General features: G+C 51.2%; 1 protein-coding gene across 2 annotated transcripts in view; it reads right to left on the reverse strand.

Moving 5' to 3' along the window:
* Positions 1-1,551: 1,551 nt before the first annotated feature.
* The window catches only part of KIAA1755 (KIAA1755 ortholog), a 50,842-nt gene continuing 30,110 nt past the window's right edge, over positions 1,552-22,283 (reverse strand). For both annotated transcript variants that reach the window (XM_003936374.4, XM_074406513.1), the window contains 6 exons: positions 20,589-20,687; positions 19,197-19,345; positions 15,999-16,137; positions 14,618-14,740; positions 13,325-13,546; positions 1,552-9,725 (listed from right to left, as the gene is read on the reverse strand). In XM_003936374.4, coding sequence (XP_003936423.3) covers positions 9,027-9,725; positions 13,325-13,546; positions 14,618-14,740; positions 15,999-16,137; positions 19,197-19,345; positions 20,589-20,687 — 1,431 coding nt within the window. In that variant the 3' untranslated portion in view covers positions 1,552-9,026. The remainder of the gene's footprint in view (positions 9,726-13,324; positions 13,547-14,617; positions 14,741-15,998; positions 16,138-19,196; positions 19,346-20,588; positions 20,688-22,283) is intronic.

Raw genomic sequence — 22,283 nt, forward strand, 5'->3', positions numbered from 1 at the left:
TAAGCATTAAATAAAATATTGCAAAACGGCACGCTGTGAAGGAGAAATACCCGGTTTTAAACAAAAGAGGATTTGACCGCTTCAGAGTGGTCAGGAAAGGTTGAACCTCTTGCTAGTATCTGAAGGATAAGGAGGGCTTAGCTAGTTGAAAAAGTTGAGGCCCTGAGATGAGAAAGAGCTTGTAGCAGACACTGTCAATGCTACACCCAGATACCCTATGATCACTTCTTGTTGCTGTGCTTCCCTCCTCTGGCGTGTGTGTGTGTGTGTGTGTGTGTGTGTGTGTGTGTGTGTGTGTTTTAAACAGCTTATATTGAGATATAGCCCACCTACCATGCAATTCACCCCTTTAAAGTGTACAATTCAATGGTTTGTAGTATATTCACAGATGTGTGTAACCATCACCACAGCCAATTTTGGAACATTTTTATCATCTCAAAAAGAAATCCTGTACCCTGGAGGGATCACTGCCATATCCTCCTGCCTCCCCTACCCCCAGCCCTAAGCCACCACTAATTTACTTTCTCTAGATTTACCTATTCTGGACATTTTTATAAATGGAGACATACAATATGTAGTCTCATATAACTACACATTCTTCATTTAGCATGTTTATGAAGTCATCCATATTATTATATGTATCAGCACTTCTTTCCTTTAAACACTTTTTTTATTGTGGTAAAACATTTATTTATTTATTTATTTATTTATTTATTTATTTATTTATTTATTTTGAGATGGAGTCTCACTCTGTGACCTGGGCTAGAGTGTAGTGGTGCGATCTCACCTCACTGCAATCTCCGCATCCCAGGTTCAAGTGATTCTCCTGCCTCAGCCTCCCAAGTAGCTGGGATTACAGGCATCTGCCACTATGCCTGGCTAAATTTTTTTTTTTTTTAATTTTTAGTAGAGAAAGGATTTCACCATGTTGGCCAGGCTGGTCTTGAACTCCTGACCTTGTGATCCACCCACCTCAGCCTCCCAAAGTGCTGGGATTACAGGCTTGAGCCACTGTGCCCTGCCATGTTTACCATTTTAATTGTTTTTAAGTGCACAATTCAGTGACATTCATTACATTTGCAATGTATACCCATCACCATTATCTCTTTTCAAAACATTTCATCACTCCAAAGAGAAGCTCTCTAGCCATTAGGCAATAACTCTCCATTCCCACCTCCTCTCAGCCACTGGTAACCTCTAATCTACTTTATGTCTCTACGAATTTGCCTATTCTAGATATTTCATATAATGGACTCATACAATATTGGTCCTTTTGTGTCTGGCATGTTTCACCTAACATAATCTTTTCAGGGCACATCCATGTTGTAGTGTGTATCAGAACTTCATTTTTTATGTGGCAGAATAATATTCCATTGCATGTGTTTGCGTGTGTGTGCCTGTATATATATATATATATATATATATATATATATATATATATATATGGTGTGTATGTTATATATACATTACATGTAACAATGTGATTATACAAAACAAATCTGATTATATGTGTATATTTTGTTTATTCATTCATCTGTTAATGGAGACTTGGGTTATTTCCATCTTTGAGCTATTGTGAATAATACTGCAATAAACATTGGCATCCAAGTATCTCTTTGAGTTTCTGTTTTCAACTCTTTTGGGTATATAACTAGGAATGGAATTGCTAGGTCATTCTATGTTTAACTTTTTGAGGAACTTCCAAACTGTTTTACACAGGAGGTGCACCGTTTTACATTCCCACTAACAATGTATAAGGGTTTTCATATCTTCATGTCCTTACCAACATTTGCTATTTTCTGCATTTAAAAAATTACAGCCATCCTAGCAGCTATGAGATGGTATCTCACTGTGATTTTGGTTTGAACTTCCCTAATGACTAGTGATGTGTCTCTCCATGTGCTTCTTGGCCATCCATGCGTCTTCTTCAGAGAAATATCTATCCAAGTTATTTTCCTATTTGTTAATTGGGTTGTATTTTTTTTTTGTTGTGGTTGTGGAAATTCTTTACATATTCTGGATATTAAACTCTTATGAAATATACAATTTGCAAACATTTTCTCCCATTCTATTTATCTTTTCACTTTCTTGATAATTTCCTTTGATGCACTAAACATTCTAATTTTGATGAAGTCTAGTTGATCCATTTTTACCTACATCGATGGTACTTTTGGTGTCATATCTAAGTATCTATTGGCAAATCCAAACTCATTAAGATTTACCCCCATGTTTTTCTCTATGAGTTTTATCATTTAGCTCTTATATTTAGGTTGTTGATCTATTTTCAGTTCATTTTTATATATGGTATGAAGCAGGGGACCAACTTTATTCTTTTACATTTGGAAATCCAGTTGTCTCAGCATAATTTGTTGAAGAGACTATTCTTTCTTCATTGAATGGACTTGGGACCCTTGTCAAAAATCAACTGGCCATAGATGTACAGGATTATTTTGGGTTTCAAAATTCCATTCCTTTGTCCATACATTTATCCTTATGGTAGTATCACACTGTTTTGATTACTATACCTTTGCAATAAGTTTTCAAATGGAAAACTCTGAGTCTTCCAACTTTGGCCTTCTTTTCCAAGCTGTTTTGGTCATTCGGGCCCTATTGCAATCTGTTTTACATTTGAGAATTGGCTTATTTCTGGACAAAAAAAACAGTTGGAATTTTGATAGGATTACATTGAACCCATACATCGCTTTGGTGGTATTGCCATCTTAACAATCCTATCCATGAATATGGTGTGTCTTTCCATTTATTTAAGTCTTCTTTAATTTCTTTCAGTAATGTTTTGTAGGTTTCAGTGTATAAATCTTTCATCTCCTTGGTTACATTTATCGCTGTGTATTTTATTCTTTTAGTGCTGTTGTGAATGAAATTGCTTTTTTAATTTCCCTTTTGAATTGTTTGTTGCTGGCATATAAAAACACAGCTGATTTTTGTGCGTTGATCTTGTAATCTGCAATTTTGCTGAATTTATTAGCTGTAGTAGCTTTCATGTGGATTCTTTAGGATTTTTGAGATATAAAATAATGAGATCTGATATTTGAAATATATAAATAGTTTTACTTCCACTATTCCATTTGGATACATTTTTTCCTCTTTTTCTTGTCTAATTGTGCTGTCTAGAACTTACAGTAAAATACTGAGTAGCAGTGCTGCAAGTGGGCATTCTTGTCTTGCTCCTAACTTCAGAGATAAAGCTTTTAGTCTTTCACCATTGAGTTTAGTGTTGGTTGTGGGTTTTTCATAAATGCCTTTTATCATGTTGAGTAAGTACACTTTTATTCCTATTTTTCTGAGTGTTTCTTTTATCATGAAAAGGTATTAGATTTTGTTAAATGCCTTTTCTGCATCAGTTGAGATGGTCATGTGGTTTATTTTCCTTCATTCAATTATTTCAGCATAATACATTGATTGATTTTCTTTTATGTTTAGCTATCTTTGCACTTCTAGAACAAACCCCACTTGGTCATGCTGTGTAATCCTTTTAAGATGCTGTCATGTTTGGTTTGCTAGCATTTTGTTGAGGATTTTTGCATTTATATTCATAAGGTATATTTATAAGGTTAGTAATTTTCTTTGTGATGTCTGTATTTGGTTTTGATATCAGGATAAGAGTGGCTTCATAGAATAAGTGGAAGTAACTTCATTCCTTTTTAATGGCTAAATAATATTCCATTATGTGTATATACCATATTTTAAAGATGATTAATAGCTGATCAACATTTGGGTTGCCTCTCCCTTTTGACCTATCAGGAATAATTCTCAATAAGCATTCATGTATAAATTTTTGTATGGATATGTTTTCATTTCTCTTGGGTATACACCTAGGAATGGAATTATTTGGTCATATGATAACTTGATGTTCAACAGTTTGAGGAACTGGCAAATTGCTTGCCAAAACAGCTGCACCATTTTACATTGCCACCAGCAGGGTATGAGGTTCTGATTCTTCCACATCTTCACCAGCACTTGCTATGTGCCTTTTCATCATAGCCATCTTTGTGGATGTGAAACGGTGTCTCCTTGTGGTTTTGATCTGCATTTCCCTGATGACCAGTCATGCTGAACATCTTGTCATGCGCTTACTGGCCATCTGTACATCTTCTTTGGAGAAAAGCCTATTCAGATCCTTTGTTCATTTTAAAATTTATTTTTAGTAGTGTTATTATTTAGTTGTAAGAGCTTTTTACATATTATTGATACAGAATATTATCTTTTATGGGCCCATGCTTTCAACTCTCTTCCAAGGTCTGTCCTGGAGCTACCGGACCCTGCTTTGTGCCACACAGTGCTACAGAAAGCCTGAAGCGCCTTGGGGGTGTCAAATATCCTCCGGAGTTCCCCCAGGCAGTCAGGCAGAGGCTGGGACTTGGTCTGAAATTGCACCTTGGCTTCCCTCGCTTCCCTATTCTGCTTTCCTTCCTAGTTTCTTTTGTGATCGCCTCTTCAATGAAATCACCTGTACCTGAATCCTCACCACTGGGTCCACTTCTGGGCAACGACCTCAGAAAGAACTTGGAATGGCGGAGGAATTGAAAGCAAGTGAGTGCTTCTGGAACTCAGAAGACATGGAGACTGAGAGGAAGCTGAAGTGGAGGGCAGAGGCTGACGACACAGGGTTTGAGGATCACAGGAAGGTGGGGTTTTTATCTGGAGAGCTGGGGGGTGCTACTGTTCAAGGTTAAGCGGGGTGGTCATTATTTTACATTTTGAAAGACCCCTCTAGTTTCTGGGTGGATAACAGATGAGGGGATCCAAGCGCCGCAGGAAGTCCATTGAGGACCCTGTTACGGTTGTCTGGGGCTAGAGACTGGAGGCTGGGATGAGGGTGAGGAGGTTGGAGGGAGAGAGAAGCAGAAGATCACAGAGAGCTCAGGAGAGTGGATTTCCGGGTTAAGGGGAGGTTCGAGGACAACTCGCGAGTTTCCAGCCGGGGTGCCTGAATGGATGGTCAGTGCACAGAGAGGGAAGCAGGACTGGGAGGGCAGATCAGAGGTTCCACGTACAAAACACCACCAGTGTGCCTTCCCTGGGCCGACCGAATGCCTCCATTTCACAGATGGGGAGAGGAGGTCTAAGGAAGTGCATGGGTCCCCGGTCCCCCAGCATGCCCTGGCCAGAGGGGAATGGGGCTGCGGAGTCCTGCTGCCTATCCAGAGCACTGACCCCGCAGGGGGCTCTCTGGCTCTGGCCTCAGAGAGCTATTTTCAGCTGGAGTTTGGGACCAGGCAAATTTGTCCTGGGCTGGAAGCCAATTCACAGCCCCTGGAGAGCAGAACAGCTCTGCTTTATGAGGTCAGACTATATTCTGACCCCAGCCAGTGACCCCGTCTGGGTCTAGAGTGGGTAACAAGAGGGCACAGCGGTGTGAGGGGCCTACCTCAGAGCAGCTGACCTAACACAGGCTCATCCGCAATCCTGGGGTTGGCATCAATTCAGAACCAGGTCCACACCCTGCACCTTCCCCTTCTCGGCCCCTTTCCTGGCTGTGTGACCTTGTGCAATTCATTGCCCCTCTCCAGGCTTTAGTCTTCCCATCTGTAAAATGGGGACATCTCGGAGTATGACTTCTGTGACCCAAAGGGTTGGAGTAAATATCAGCTGGGAAAGAGACGGACAAAAAAGCGCTTTGCAAACTGTAAGGTGCCTAGACTTCTATTTGGGCTCAGTCCTGTCTCTGCCCCACATCACTGCCCAGCAGTGAAAAGTCTTTCCAAAGCTTTGTTCCTTCACAAGATGGCTGCTCCTCTGGAAAGGAAGAAGGCTTGGTGCGGAACGCAAGGATCCAGAGATCTTATTTTCCTGACCCAGCAGGCTTGACAAGGACAGATGGGAAAACTGAGGGCCACCCATCTACTCAGAGGCACTAGGCTGTTAAGCCTGGATTCAAAAGCAGGGCTCTCCAAGATGAGAAAGAGCCTCATCCATCCAATCCCTCCATTGGAAAGTTGGGGTAAACTGAGCACCAGAGAGAGGAAGCAACCTGCCCGGGGTGACCAGGCCCTCAGCAGCAGGGCAGAGTGGCACCTAAGGGCCAGAATTCCAGGCTGTGACCCTCCTTCTTCCCCCGCCTGCCAGTGTTTCCATCACAGTGGGATGTTCACGGTCACATCACTGGCTGACCTGCGGTTCCTCGAAAGCCCATCTTCTTCCATCAGAGCAGACCTCATACTTTGTTGAGAAATCCCAAGGAGAGGCAGGCACTGGCCACTGCCTCTTCAGAGCAGCCTTTCAGAGGCCGAGGCTTTGCTGATTCAAAGCTATGTCGTCACTCATAGGGAGTCTCTGGGGGAGGCCGTGCCATGCCCCTACTGTGGGCAGGTTTGGGCAAAGCCAACAAACTAGGCCCAGGGCAAGTCCAGCCCTGCTCTTCACTGTGGCACGGGGCAAGGTACCTCCAAACCTCTCTGAGTTTCAGTTTCCTCCTCAGCAAAATAGGGTGGAATCAGTCCTCATGGGGCCGTAAAGCTTTCAAAGGAGTTAGCTCAAAGCTAAGCACAAAGAAAATGCAAAAGAAACGTTAGCTGTTACTATGTGTTATTTTCATATATCATTACTCATTATGACATTTTGTTTCTGCACTCCCTTCTCCCCCAGGGCACGCTGTGAAGGGAGAGGTTGTTGGGGTGCAGTTCTTTCTGCAGACAGGGGGGTGTACCGGGTAACCTCGGGGCCTCCTCCCGCCAAGGATTCTTAGATTACCCATGCCACCTTTGCCCCCCTTCCTTCCAGCTGTAGCTGCGGTCTCTCACAAGTCAGTTTCCATCCTGGCACCCCAGGTTCCCTGGCTCCCTGCCTGTGGTCCCCACTGGCTGGATGCTGTTGCTATGGCAACAGCATTTTCAAGCGCCTTCAGCCCTCTCCAAGGCGACAGGCATGGATGGAGACGGGCTGATCCAATGCCTCATGCATCCTTGGGCCTGTCTAGATGGAAGGCAGGGAGTGGAACGCAACAATCACACCTGGCTATGGGTGGGGGCAGCTCAGGCCCCGGCCCTGGGTGTTCCCCAAGCGCACCCCCATCTCGCTGAGTCACAAAGGAGTCGCACTTGGCTACAAATGCAGATTCCAGCCACCTGCCAGCCCCAAGAGTTTGCTGTAATGTCTGGGGTAGGGTTCCCTAGGAAGCAGTCTTTTGACGGGCTCTGCTTCTGGCTCTGGGCAGGCCCTAGACCGCACCTGCGGTAATCTTGAGTCTTGGAAGTTTCCTGAAGCCATTTTAGGTACTGAGTGTGACTCTTGGCTGGGCCAACTCCTGAGAAGCCCTATTTGTCCTCCTATGCCTGCCCCAGGCCCGCCTCTCTGCCCTTCACAGCCTCATTGCGGGGGCCATGTGCCCCCAGTCTCTTCCTGGAGCCAGGAAAATTCAGGGCTAGGTGACCAAGAGGCCACTTCAGTAATGCAGCCTGCTGCAGAGATGGGCAAACACTTTCAGCTTAATGACACTCCAGAGAGACACTGGCAGGGGCCACTCTGGGCAGTGTGAAGGTCGGGGCTTCTGGATGCTCCAAGATCCGACAGATAGGCCCCTTCCCATGGTCTCCAACCACTGGGACCCAGCCACCCACAGAACCCCAATGCCTCTTTAGGTGGACATTGGACAGGGAGGGAACAGAAGACACTGAGTCCAGGGAGGCTTGGTGGAGAGGTGAGAGAGACAGGGGATTCTCTCTGGAGGACAAGGACAGGATTCCATGGGGTTCCTTGAACTTGGGAATGAAGGCCCATGCCTGGTGAAGGAGCCTCGTGAGACAGGGAGCACAGATGACAGGCCCTGCCCTTCCGAGCACAGGAACCGGCCCCCGGCTTCACGAGGCGACTCTCTCTGCCAAGGCCAGTGGAGCTAGCTGTGCCTGCCGTCTACGAGTGCCAGCTCCTGAGGGCTGGCAGGTAAATGCGTTGGGTGCCTCACCCCTCGGGGGGTGTGCCAGAACTCCATGCTGTCTTTTGGAGATGTCCAGCAAGATCCAGCTCGAGTTGCCAACATGAAAACGTCTTCGCGGTGGGGAGTGGGTGGGCACAGTGGTCATACCCGTAATCCCAGCACTGTGGGAGGCTGAATCCAGAGGGTCGCTTGAGTTTGAGATCAGCCTGCCTGGGCAACATAGCAAGACCCCGTCTCTACAAAAAACAAATAAATAGCTGAGCATGGTGGTGCGTGCCCGTAGTCCCACCTACTCAGGAGGCTGAGGCGGGAGGATTGGTTGAACCCAGGAATTTGAGGCCATGATTGTACCTCTGTACTTCAGCCTGGACACCAGAGTGAGATCCTGTCTCTGGGAAAAAAAAAAAAAAAAGCAATTTCAGCACTTTGGCAGGCCAAGGCAGGAGGACCGCTTTAGTCTAGGAGTTTGAGACCAGCCTGGGCAGTGTAGTGAGGCCTCACTTCTAAAAATAAAATAAAATGAATTTTAAAAAATGACTAAAAAAGAAAAAATTTGCTTGACAATGTAGCTTCATTCTTTACTCCCTTTGCAGACTCCCGTCCTATGCCCCCAGCAGCGGTTCCTGGATCAGCACCAAACATACTGATCCTGAATCCTTGTCTCAGGGTCCATTTTCATGGAACCCTAAGACAGGGAACACTCCTGAGCCTCCCCGTGGATGCTGTATGAGGGCAGCGCTGGCCCTTGTGCCCAAGGGGAGAGCTGTGTGTCTCTGAGTTGCAGGTGGGCATCTGCCTGCCTTTGAGGGAGACTCTGGAGGGGTCTGTGCCCGCAGGTCTTTCCGCGGCAATGAGAGCCTGGAGGGACGGAGCCAGTCACACACTTTATTGCACCCCAGTTCTGATGCCCACTCTTGCTATTCTGCATGGGCGAGGATCGGGTCTTCTGGGAGTTTTCTGGAGCCAGGGGCAGGTCAACAGTTCTCATCCTCCGAGCGGAGGCAGAATAGGGTAAAACTGGAGCTCCATGGCACCGTCTCGATGGGACTGACCAGAGCTCCCGGCTACCCCTCCGGCCGGGCCCCACCCCAGCACCCCTGGAGGCCGGTGCCACTGAAGGGGAGGGTCTCAGCTAGAGGGAAGCAGAAGGACTTGTCTGGGGTGAGTCCTCAAGGGATGTCTGTGAGTCTGTCCCTTCTGAGGAGAAGCTGCCCTCAGTGGGATGAGGGAGCTGGCTCTGCCCGGGGGGCTGCTGCCAGAAGGGGGTGGCAAGCAAAGGCTCACGGGCAGGGGCAGGGAGCTCATGTGCGCCTTTGCCGTCTTCAGCCTCTGCAGCCTGGCCAGCTTCCTGGGGCGGAGAGCCTGCCTGGAAAGTTCTGTTCTGTTCCCCTCTGGGGGCCCCAGGAGACCAATGGGACTTTGGCAAACGGTCCATGCCCAGTGAGTCTAGTGGGGGAAGGTCCCACCTCCCCTTGGAAGTGACCTCTCCACTCAGACCCTGGCCCTTGGCTGCTGCCCCTTTTCGTTCTGGGCACGCCGAGTGAGCAGTGGGAGCCTCTGGGCATAAGCAGTGGGTCAGTGCCTTCTCCAGGAGCATCCGGATCTCCTCATGCCTTAGCTGGGCCTCCTCCCACAGCTCCTGGCCCAGGCCCACCCGGCTCAGGGAGGCCACCTGCAATCCCACCGTCGCCAGCTTCTCAGCAGGGAACTCAGACGCCAGTCGCTGCAGGTAGCGGTGGAGGCGGCGCTGGTCCCCGGGACTGACCCTTGGGGCCTTGTCCAGCCTGAGCTGGGTCATCAGGTCCTGACAGTCCATGTGGAACCAGGTCATCTGGGGGACAAGAAGGGGGGGGGCTCAGGCTGGGAGTGGGAGACTGAATTAATAAGTGCTCAATATCAGGGTCCCACTCAGCTTGGCCATGATCTTCACTGACCACGATGACCCTGGTTTCCCTCTCTTCCTGGAGTGCACACGCCTGCCATCTGGAAACAGCCCCCAAGCACCCTTAGGATCATCACATACCTTCTTTTTGGTTTTTTGTTTTTCTTTTGAGATGGAGTCTCACGCCATCACCCAGGCTGGAGTGCAGTGGTGCAATCTCGGCTCACTGCAACCTCCACCTCCCAGGTTCAAGTGATTCTTCTTCTGTCTCAGCCTCCTGAGTAGCTGGGACTACAGGTGTGTGCCACCACAACTGGCTAATTTTTGTATTTTTAATAGAGATGGGGTTTCACCGTGTTGGTAAAGCTAGTCTCGAACTCCTGACCTCAGGTGATCTGCCTGCCTCAGCCTCCCAAAGTGCAGGGATTACAGGCCTGAGCCACCGCGCCCGACCCATCGGACACCTTCTAATAGACCTATGGGCCAGCAGGGACTTAGCTCTCTCTGGGGCTCAGTTTCTTCTTCTGTAAAATGGGAGTTGCACTAGATGATCACGAAAAGCCTTTTGAGAGGTGAAATTCCTGTCTGTGGTTGTAGTAACCCCTGCGAGTTTTGTGAGGGAGGAGTCTGGCTAACATTTATCGAGCACCACCTGTTTGCCAGGTTCTGTATGTCTCATGTAGGATCGCACTGAACTGCAGTATCGGCCCGTTTCACAGAGGAGAAAACTGAGGCTCAGAGATGTGAACTCACTTGCCCTAGGTCACACAGCAAGTCAGGGAGGAGCTGGGATTCCATCTCAGGTCTGTCCTCCAAGAGCCTCTGTGGGCACAGGCAGGGGTGTGCCCTCGCCATCACACCGTGAGACCGTGAGCCATGCCAGGCCCGCAGGCATGCCTCTGCTGAGCCTCTGCCCCATTTTGTGATTCTGTCTGTCCCTGCTTCCCCCCACAAAATGTCTGCAGGCTGCAAAGAAGCCAACACTTTCGCAGCAGCTCGTGAAAAACATAATCTTTCTCTCCATTAATTTAGAACCCGACAGCGAGCTGTTAGGCTGTAGGGATTGGAGAACCATTTTCTCCGAAGAGACCATCTTTCCACGGATTAAGGGAACTTGTCTTTAGATAAATGGCTTCATATTCGTGCAAGCACACGGAGCTCATAGCCGGGAAAGAGCTCCATAAATCTCCGTTAGTGGCACCACAGTGTTATTATTATTTAGGACCCATGCCGCGGCTCACGCGTGCCCACCAGGGGCAGAGGCTGGTGCTGGGCCGTCCCACCGTCTGTCTGTTCAGGACTTGACCTTCCAGGCTAAGCCGGACAGTGATGGGCAGCACCTCAGAAATGATCTTGCCCAACCCCTTATGGAACAGATTGAAATTCAGGGCCAGAAAGGAAACAGGGCCAGCCCAGAGGAAACAGCGAGAGTTGGACTCAAAGCGGAGGTTCCACCTCCCCTGTATGACCTCTGCGCCCGGCACAGACACCACCTCCGCACGGGCCATCCCCAGACTTCCAACTCTCCTGACTCCCTGCAGAGCCTCCCTGAGCCCCTGTGGGCCAAACCTGTGCCAGGCACAGCGGATAGAGCCAGGACCAACTCGGACCCAGTCTCTGCCTCGGGAGCTCGCCCCGCAGGCACCATGCAAGAGACAGGCACGTGACGAGCACCAGGACAGCTTCAGATCAAAGTGAGCACCCAGAAGTGATGAAACAGGGTGACAAGAGAGAACAGGGAGCGGGTGGTCAGGACGGGCGCCTGCAAAGGGGGATGTGTGAGCTGAGAGTGGAAGAAAGACAAGAAACCAGCCGGTCAAGGAGAAGAGCTTTCTGGGCTGAGGGAACAGCACGTGCAAAGGCCTCAGAGCTGGAACACGTCTGGTTGATCCGGGAAGGCCACTGGGGCTGAAATTGGCTGAAATCAGTGGGCAAGGCAAAGAAGCTTCCAGATGTCCATAACCCTGGAGGCACTCCTCCTCCTAATGATAATATTGATGTTAATAATAATTCTGAATTTGAACAAAGCCCTGTGCCAAGGGTTACTTCCATTGAAATCGCTCACTACCCGGCAAGGCTGGCAGTAGAGCCAGATGGTCTGGGTTTGCATCTCTGCCCACTCAGATAGCTGTGTGACCCTGTGTGAGTTATCTGACCTCTCTGTTTCCTTATGTGGAAATGAACATAATAGTAGTACCTGCCTCATAGGGTGAGGAGACAATAAAACGATATGTGAAATGACTAGAACAGGGCCTGGCTCCTCAGAGGAGCCACATGGCCAGTAACTATGGTCTCAGCAAGCAGCTGAGGCCGAGAGCGGGGAACGCTGCACCTGAGGTCACAGAGCTCACGCAAGGACACGCAGCCCCAGACTCCCAGGCTCGGAATCTGCCTGTGTTGTGCTCTTAACTGTACACAGCTGGAACTGGGGGAGCCCTTTGCTGCCACCGCCGACATCTACCTCCCTTGCCTGCTGTCCCAGGAAGACAGCACCCTGTCCTCCAGTGCCCCAGGTGTGAAGTGACCAAGGTCCCTCGTGCTGCTCTCGGAAGCAGCCTGTGATCGCTGTGGCCTGCATGCCAGGCTGGCCTGACAGCTGGGAGGCTGGGGTCAGCTCTTTCACATACTCTGTCCTTGGTGGCAAGTGCCAGGGGCAGCCGAGGGCACTGGGCCTGGGCCAACCATGGGCATCCCTGTCCCGGTTGGACCACACTCTCCCAGGCTGCTCCTTTGTTCCCATAGACCTCAGTTTTCCCATCAAAAAACTGAAAAGAGAGATTTGGCTACATGAATTTAGGATGGGTGGCAGCTCCTAAATCAAATCCTGCTCCACCACTGCCCTCTTTGGGCAGTTTCCTCATCTGCAAAATGGGAACAATATTGGTGCCTGCCATCAAAGAGGTGTGGTGAGAATGAAGTCAGGTCGGGCGTGCGAGATGCTCACAGGAGGGTCTGGCGTGCTGAACCGCTCAGCGCTCACGGATGTGCGCTGCCCCCACCACGACCCATCATCAGCAAGCCTGCTTGAAGAAGGGAATCTGCCATCATTTCCTCTCTCTGGGAAGCATATAAGGCATGTCACAGGCGCCATGGACAGACCTATGTTCAAATCTCACCTCTTCCCCTTCCCAGTGATTTTTTTCTGTTGCGAGACTTGGGAATGAATCACAAAGAGCTTCAGACTGTGTCTAGCTATCCCTGTCCCCACCATACCCCCAGCCAGGGGATCGGGGTGTCTGTGCAGGTGGGCTGGGAGCTGTGTCTAGGTATTCCTGTCCACGCCATGCCCCCAGCCAGGGGATCAGTGGTGGTGGGGGGTGTTTGTGCAGGTGGGCTGGGGACTATGTCTAGGTATCCAAAGGATGGGGCAGTGTCTATGCAGGTGGGTGGGGAGCTGTGTCTAGGTATCCCTGTCCCCACCATGCCCCCAGCCAGGGGATCGGGGTGTCTGTGCAGGTGGACGGCGGGCTGTGTCTAGGTGTCCCTGTCCCCACCACAGCCCCAGCCAGGGGATCGGGGTGTCTATGCAGGGGGGCCATGGGGCTCACCCTCTTGTGGAAGCGGTGCAGGTGGAGCAGCGTCTCGAGGTCCGTGCGTTGCCGCTCAGCCGCCATGTAGAAGTGGGTCAGCTTAGCCTGGAAGGCCCGCTGGGTGGAGGCAAAGGCTGCCAGCTCTGGGAACTCTGCTCCTCCTGCCTCCCCGGCTCCTCCGGCTGTGGCTTCCAGCTGAGCCGCCTGCTTGGACAGCTCCAGGCCTCGGCGGTACTGGGCCTGAGAGGGGAGCGGGGTGTGAACTCAGCTCCGGCCTTGGCTGGGGCCTCCCTCAGAGGCCGGCAACCTCCAGCTGCCCTGCTGCCGAGCCAGGAGACTCTCTGAGCTCCAGTTTCCTGATCTGTAAAATGGGGACCCTAATAGCACCCGCCTCACGGGGCTTAGCTCCTGGTGAGGACTTAACAAGAGCAGGTATCGGCCAGGCATGGTGGCTCACGCCTGTAATCCCAGCACTTTGGGAGGCTTGAGGCTGGTGGATCACAAGGTCAGGAGTTCGAGACCAGCTAACCAACATGGTGAAACTCCATCTCTACTAAAAATACAAAAGTTAGCTGGGCGTGGTGGCAGGTGCCTATAATCCAGCTACTCGGGAGGCTAAGGCAGGAGAATTGCTTGAACCTGGGAAATAGAGGTTGCAGTGAGCACAGATTGCACCACTGCCCTCCAGCCTTGGCGACAGAGCGAGACTCCATCTCAAAAAAAAAAAAAAAAGCCATCATGCGTCTGGAAGTCTCCAGGCGCCGTGGCAGTTCACTTTGCCTAGCCAGGCTCTGCTTAGATGTCCCTCTGGAAAACTTCTCTGACCCCAAAGGCTCCTGCTCTGAGTCCCTACGTTCTCCCTTTCACATTTGCCCTTTCTGTGCGCGTTTCCCCGTTTGTCCCCACTCCCGTCCCTGCTCCCCACTGGCCTGGGAATTCCTGAGCACAGATATGGGGCTGAATTGCTGTGGCCCAGAGCTTATCACATCACATCATGTTGATGCGACTTCCCCCCCCCCGCCCCCACTCCTGGCTCTGTGAGGCTGAGTTATTAGGTTTAGGATAAGGCCCTGGAAAGTGCATTTTAAGAAACCCTTTGGGGCACTGGCAATATTGTCCGGCTTGGCCATCTGGTAAGGATCCTAGAAGAAATAACGTCTCGGCTGAACTCTGCGCTATGAGCTGGTTCCCTCACTGTCTCTGCAACTTTCCCTGCTCTTCCCACCTCCACAGCTTGGCCCTGGCAGTGCCACCCCCTCTAATGCCCTCTCCATCTGCTGCAGTCCCGCTCCTCCATTGTCTGGCACGCACTGCAGCCTGGAGGAAGAAGTTCTCAAACTCTGCGTGGGCTTTCTCCACTGTCTTCAAACTTCCGTCCTTGGGGGTCAGCGTTTGCAGGCACCTGCTTCCTTCCTGCTCCATCCAGTCGCTGACCTGGGGCAGGAGAGGCAGATCTGGACATGAGGGGCTGCTCGGAGACCTCCCTTGTCCAGCTCCCGACTTCCTGGGAGGTCGAGGTCTTCTGTCCTCACACAGTCAGTGGCTGGGCCTGTGACCACTGGCTTAGACTGAAACCCTCCCGATTCTGGGCATGGGAAGGAATGAACTGGGGAGGGGAATGTGTGGTCACATTCTTCAAAGTGGGACCCAAGAGGGTATCTGGCCTGGCCAACGCCCTGCATAGTGGCCCCTCAGTGCACACTGTTATCTGAATGAAGTCACAGGGTGGTGAATTTCAGGCTACTCTAACCAATCAGTGATGCTAATCATAAAAGAGGTGGCCTCGGGGCTTAGGAGTCCCTGTTCCTGTGTGTGCGCACGCGTGCCTGCAAACAGTGCCAGAGAAAAAGCTGCAGGCTGCAGAGGGAAGCTTATGGGACCGCTGGGAACTCACCGTGTGAACCTGGCAAGCCACTCCCCCTTTGGGGGCCTCAGTTTACTCAGTGGTAAAATGGGGTAGACATGAAGACTCAATGAGAGACAGAGGGTATAAAACGGCTCTCGGTGCCCTGCGTGGAAGTTCTCTTCTCTTCTTCTCCTGGGGCATCTTAAAGAGCCCGTTCACTCACGATCTTCACAGACCCAATGTGGCAGGTACTAAGACTATCCCCGTTCAGCAAATGAAGACACTGACGCACTTAAGAGCGAAACATCTTGTCCAGGGCGACACCCCGAGCAAGTGCGGCGCCAGGAATGGGCCACGGCTGTCTGATACAGGGACACGCTGTGCCCCACGGCTCCCGGCAGAAAGGAGTGTATTGGTTCTTGGCACCGGCAGTCAGGTGAAGCCATGCCAGGTGCGGGTTCCAGAATCAGACCCCAGATATGCAACCACAGGCAGGTGCCACAATGTCTCCCAGCCTCGGTTTCCTCATCTGTGCAGTGGGTGAAATCCTAGCACCTTCCCCACATCCCCGGTAAGAGATGAAGTTGGAAAGCAATGATGTTCACAACGGCTCTGGCCCAGGGCTTGGCAGGGAGTTGGCGCTCAGTAAGTGCAGCTCTTACGGTTAGGTCTTCACCCACTGAGCACTTACTGAGCACCATGTCACGTGGCATGCCCCAAGGATGTCTGCCTGGTGTCCTTTCTCCAGAGCAAAGCGTCTGGCTAGGGCTGGGCCTGGAGTCGGGGCTCTCCTGTGCAACGCAGCCAGGCAGAACCCCCATGCCCCAAGCCAGCCTCCCCTTTCACCTGGTGAATGGTGGCTTCCAGGCGGCCCAGGCGGATGCGGAGCTCCAGCTTCCCCAGGAGGCTGTTGGATGCGGTGACCAGAACGTGAAGCTGCTCGTCCACAAGGCTGTATAGGGCAGTGGCTGCAGCCAGATGGCTCCTGGGAGGCGGGCGGAGGTGAGAAAAGGCCCGTGCTGCCCTCTTTACCCCGCTGTACTCCCACCCCACACAGGCCTGCCCCTCCATCTCTGTGGCCCCAGCCTGGGTTTCCAGCTAACTTGCTGTGTGACTGTGGGCAGGTCCCTACACCTCTCTGGGCCCCAGCCTCGGCCTTCCATGGGACTAGGAGAACAAGAAGACACAGTAGGAAGTGAAATGACCCTCTCCCTTCCCTAGGAGGGTATGAAGCTGGCCAGACAGATCTGGGTTCAAAGCCAGCTCGGCTACGTTCTAGTAGGAGGGTCTGCGCAAATTTCTCAACCTTTCTGTGTCTGTTTTTTTCTTTTGTAAGGTGGAGATAATCACAGAACCCACTTCGTAGTATGGTTGCAAGGACTGAATGATTTAACGACCTGGCTCTCAACTCTAGCTGTACATTAGAACCTGCCCTGGAAGGTTTAACACATCTCAATGCCATAGGCCAGTGAAATCAGACTCTGAGTTGAGCCAAGACACTGATGCTTTCTTTTCTTTTTCTTTGTTTTCTTTTCTTTTCTTTTCTTTTCTTTCTTGCCTTCTTTATTTCTTTTTATTCTTTTTCTTTCTCTCTCTTTCTCTCTTCCTTTGATGGAGTGTCACTCTGTTGCCCAGGTTGCAGTACAGTGGCACAATCTCTGCTCACTGCAGCCTCTGCCTCCCAGGTTCTAGCGATTCTCCTGCCTCAGCCTCCCAGGTAGCTGGGATTACAGGCACATGCCACCACACCTGGCTAATTTTTGTACTTTTAGTGGAGATGGGGTTTCACCATGTTGGCCAGGCTGGTCTTGAACTCCTGACCTCAAGTGGTCCACCTGCCTTGGCCTCCCAAAGTGCTATAGGATTACAGGCATGAACCACTGCACCCCGCAGAGGCACTGGTAGACCTCAGGCGGTTCCTGGGCAGCCGGGGCAGAGAAGCAGCACTCATGCGTTCACAACACTGAACACAGCGCCCAGCGCACGATGTTTGTCAAGTCAGTGCTATTTCTATTGCCATGGTGGGAAGTAGCTGCAACACACTCGCTGGCCCTGCCTCCATTTCACAGACGGGAAAACTGAGGTCAAGGGAGGGGAACCGACTGGCAGATGGCGGTCTGAGTTGGAACCCCACCCAGGGCTGTTTGTGCACATATTTTTAAAAAATGCTCAGAGCCACAAGACACTAAGGAAGAAGTGTGGATGGGATTTCAGGCATGGGGACACTTGTGTGAAGGGAGGAATCTCAAACCCTGCCCTGTCCTCCTCTGCTCTAGAGGCTCTGCCTTCAGAGGGAAAATGGAAGAGAGAAGATGGAAGAAAAGCTTGCCTTCCCGGAGGGCGCCTCGCTCTGCCTTTACCTCCCCAGCTGACTGCAGCTCCCCACAGGTCGCCACCCTTCCAGTGAAGAGCTGTGGGCCCAGTGCGCATGAACGGTATAGAAAATCTCTGCACGCCTGGAGAGGGAGGGACGGAGGGACAGGGACTGCCTGGGGCTGCGGGGACCCGCCGCAGAAACGCCCAGAGCAGCACGTGTGGGACCACAGTGCCCCCTGGTGGAGTTGCTGGCAGCTGCGGGTCTGCGAGGCGTTGGGTGGACAGGAGGGGCCTGGGCCGGGCAGGTGAAGGTGGAACAGGCTGAGAAAGACAGTGTGGGCCCCCACCAGGCACCAAGGGGCAGGGAGATGACCCCACACCCGCTGCTGCCTGTGTGTCCATCTATGTGAGCCTGCTCTCAAGTCTAGTGCAGCTCTCGATGATGTGTTCAAGATTCTGGGACCAGACCGCCTGGATTCAAGTCCGGGCCCCACCACATCCCAGCTGTGTGACACTGGACTAGTCACTTACTGTCTCTGAGCCTCAGGTTCCTCCACTGCAAAATAAGGATAATACTTGCAGCTACTTTAGGAGTGAATTAAACGAGTTGGTATTTGCAAAGCCCTGAGAAAAATGCTGGACACATACAAAGTGTTATTTAGGTCTTGCTTCTGTAAACAAAATGTTCTTAAAAGCTCATGCAGCCAGGTGCGATGGCTCATGCCTGTAATCCCAACACTTTGGGAGGCCAAGCTGGGTGGATCACCTGAGGTCAGGAGTTTGAGCCTAGCCTGGCCAATGTGGTGAAACCTTGTATCTACAAAAAATACAAAAATTAGCTGGGTATGGTGGCAGGTGCCTGTAATTCCAGCTACTAGAGAGGCTGAGGCAGGAGAAATCGCTTAACCTGGGAGGCAGAGGTAGCAGTGAGCTGAGATCGTGCCACTGCACTCCAGCCTGGGAAATAGAGCAAGACTCCACCTCAAAAAAAAAAAAAAAAAAAAAAAAAAAAGCTCATGCGAAATTTGCCCTTGACTTTAAATATAAGTAGCTGTGTTCTAAGGGGGAGAAAATATTTGCAATTACTGACCAATTTAATGACTGACTTTTCCCTATCCCCAAAACTGAAGAAAGCTGGGATTTTCTAGGAATGTCTGTAATTTATTCTGGCTCTGAGACCCCCAAGATACCAGGAGGTTCTCACAGGTGTGTTTGAGCACCCTACCGGGGAAGGCAGGGCCAGGTAGGGGTTAAATGCCCAGATGACCTGGCTTCAGATCCCTGACCAGCCGCTGCCTAGCTGGTATTTCCCTTGGCTGAGCCTCAGTTACCCATCAGCCAAATGGACATTGTGGACCTCACAGAGTTCTTGCCAGAAATAAATGACACAGGTCCTTTCAGGGCCTTGGCCTGGTGTCCGGGTCAGAGAAAGTGCTTGGTCCAAAAAGGTGACCAGAAATGGGTAGGTGACATCCACCGATGCCCATCCCAGGCTCAGGATGGCTGGGGCTGAAGGAGGGGAAGCAGAGAAGGGACAAGGAAATTGCTGGGGCTCAGGGTGGGTTCCTCTGACCAGGCTGCAGCCTGGGATACAAGCCCTGCAGCTACTGCAAAACTGGGTGCCCTCAGGGCTCAGCTATGTGTCCCCTAGGTGGGGTGGCCCCAGCTCCAAGCTCCTGGGCCAGAAACAGGCTTGGGGTGGAGGACGAAAGACCTGGATGTCTGTACCTGACATCAGGGCTGAAGTCCAGCCTGCTGGCATCACGCTGCAGCCTGGCCAGGGTGGCTCCACCTTCCCGCTGGAGGCCCAGGAGGCCCGGGTCCCTCAGCACAGCCTCCATCAGCTCCTTGGACTTGCTCAGGCGCCTGGTGGCCTCCTGCCAGTGTAGGGAGATGCCCTGAGACCCCATCCCCACTCTCCCTCTGCAACCTTCCAAGGCTCCCCACACCCAGACCAAGTTCAACTCCCAGTTTGGCATTCAAGGTCCTCCAGAAAGCCTGTTGTTTCTATCTCAAAAACATCCCCTCTAGCCACACCCCCTCTCATCACCATGGCAACCTCACTGGTCCACCTTCCAGCAAGCATCTCTCGCTGGGACGCCCATTCCAGCCTCTTCACTCAACTTCCTGCTGCCCTCTGACTCCCCCCGCAGTCTGTTCTCCACATGGCAGTTGAACAGATCTCAAAGTAAAAATCTGGTAACTCCTGGTTTAAAACTCTCCAGTGGCTTCCCTGCAGACTTAGAATCGAATCCCAGCCCAACTCTTCCTTGCTCCAGCCTCTGCTGCATCTAGAAGCTCCCCCCATGCTTCTCTCCCACTCATTTTGCTCCACACTGGGCTCCTTGCTACTCCTGAACACCCAGGTATAATCCCACCCCAGGGCCTTTGCGTGTGTTTGCTCCCTGCCTGGAGCACAGGCCCCCGAAAAGGCAGGCTCCTTCTCAAACTTCAAGCCTCAACTTAGATGCCAGCTCTTGAGAGAGGCCTCCTCCGTCCCCATTATTCCCAGTCTTACTTCCACAGGACTTGACACAATTTGGAATGACATACCCATTTATTTGCTTTTTTTTTTTTTTTTTTGAGACAGAGTCTCGCTCTGTCACCCAGGCTGGAGTACAGTGTCACAATCCCAGCTCACTGCAACCTCCGCTTTCTGGGTTCAAGCAATTCTCCTGTCTCAGCCACCCAAGTAGCTGGGACTATAGACACCCACCACCACGCCTGGCTAATTTTTGTATTTTTAGTTGAGGCGGGATTTCACCATAATGGTCATATTGGTCAGGCTGGTCTCCTGACCTCAGGTGATCTGCCCACCTTGGCCTCCCAAAGTGCTGGGATTACAGGCGTGAGCCACCAAGCCAGGCCTTGTTTGCTTTTTAAACTACCACCTCTGCCACTGCCCCAGGAACCCCGAGAGGGCAGAAGTCAGTTTGCCTCAGGCTGATCTCCGTGGTAGGGCACAAAGTGGGTGCCCCCCAAATATCAGTCAAGTGAATGATGAAAAACAGGGACAATAACGGCCTCCCCCTTGTCCCCAGGCTGTCCCCTTCTTGAAGCCCTTGGTGCACGAAGTCTGGGGTGTGGTTTGCTTCCCCTCCCACTGTGCTCCAGGCTCACCTGCACCCCCCCATGGGGGTCAGCCTTCTCGAATTCCTCAATGGAAGCTTGTAGCAGGGAAGAGGCCTGGTGGAGCTCAGCAAGGAAAGGCTCCAGCTTCTGCAGGATAGAGGACCAGAGCGGGGGTGTCAGCGCAGGGCGGGCCGGAGGATGGCTCTTCCACCCCAGGAGTGCACAGGGGAGGTGGGAGGCAGTGGTTCTCAAACTCTAGTGTATCAGAAGCATCTGGAGAGCTGGTTAAAACAGATATTTTTGGCTGGGTCAGGTGCGGTGGCTTATGCTGGTAATCCCAGCAATTTGCGAGGCCAAGGCAGGTGGATCACCTGAGCTCAGGAGTTCTCAACCAGTCTGGGCAACACAGTGAACCCCTGTCTCGACTAAAATACAAAAAATTATCCGGGTATGGTGGCTTGTGACTGTAGTCTCAGGTACTTGGAAGGCTGAGGCAGGAGAATTGCTTGACCCGGGAGGCGGAGGTTGCAGTGAGCTGAGATCGCGCCACTGCACTCCAGCCTGGACAACAGAACAAGAGTCCATCTCAAAACAACAACAACAACAACAACAAAAACCAGACTCTTGGGCCCTGCCTCTGAGTTTCTGCTTCTCCCCGGGGGGTTGCGGGGGGCATGGTAGAATGTGCATTTCTAACATGTTTCCAGGTGTTGCTGATGCCGAAGGCCTGGGGGACCACACTTTGAGAACCACTGGTATTGAGTATGAGTGAAGAAGAAAGGAGACAGGCCTGAGCAACTCCCAGGCCGGCGGGGACATCATGGGGTAAGGGAAGGAAGGGGGCAGAGTTAGGGGAGCATTCTCAGCTGAGTCCCAGTTCAGCCCAGCTCCTTCGCTTACAAGCTGTGAGACCTTGGGGAAGTTACTTAACCTCTCTGTGTCTCTGCTTCCTCCTCGAAAATGGAGATCACAGTAGTTCCTGCCTTATATGGCGTGTGAGGATTAAACCCAGTAACACGTGCCAGGCACTTGAACAGAGCCCAGCCCATGCTGCGTTTATTGCCATTCTCAGGTTTCTGTAGTGGGTCTGTAGGTAAGATTTCATTTCAAGGAAAGGGTTTAAAGCTACAGTACAGTTCAAAACCCAGTGGATTCATTGGAGGCCTCTGAAAGGGGAAGCTAGCAGGCTGGGGACAGGCAGGAACGGAGACTGTCCCATATGTATCTTCTTGTACCATTTGAAATTTGAATGTACTTATTGCCTATTCAAAAACACAGTTTTAAAAAGATACCCAGGCAAAAAGGAAATAAGGCAGCGTGTTAGGCTCTTAGTATACACCAGTGGTTCTCACCACAGGGCGGCTTTCCCCCGGGGACATTTGGCAATGTCAGGGCACATTTTTTGATTGTCATAATTTGTGGGGTGCAGAGAATGGGTAGAGCAGGGGATGCCTCACCATTTGTATTTTTAGATATGGGGTTTTGCCATGTTGGCCAGGCCGGTCTCAACAAAACAGAATTGCTTAGCCCCAAATGTGAACTGATTAAGGTTGAGGACCCCTGGTTTAGAGAGAACCCTGGGCAGGCATTCATGGGCATGAGTTTCGGTGTGGTTTGAGCCTACTTTGTTTATGCTTTTGTTTTTTTTGTGCGTGTGTGTGAGATGAAGTCTTGCTCTGTGGCCCAGGCTGGAGTGCAGTGGTACGATCATAGCTCACGCAATCTCCACCTCCCAGGTTCAAG

This window comes from Saimiri boliviensis, chromosome 9 (genome assembly GCF_048565385.1).
Source record: "Saimiri boliviensis isolate mSaiBol1 chromosome 9, mSaiBol1.pri, whole genome shotgun sequence".
NCBI classification, from domain to species: Eukaryota; Metazoa; Chordata; class Mammalia; order Primates; family Cebidae; genus Saimiri; species Saimiri boliviensis.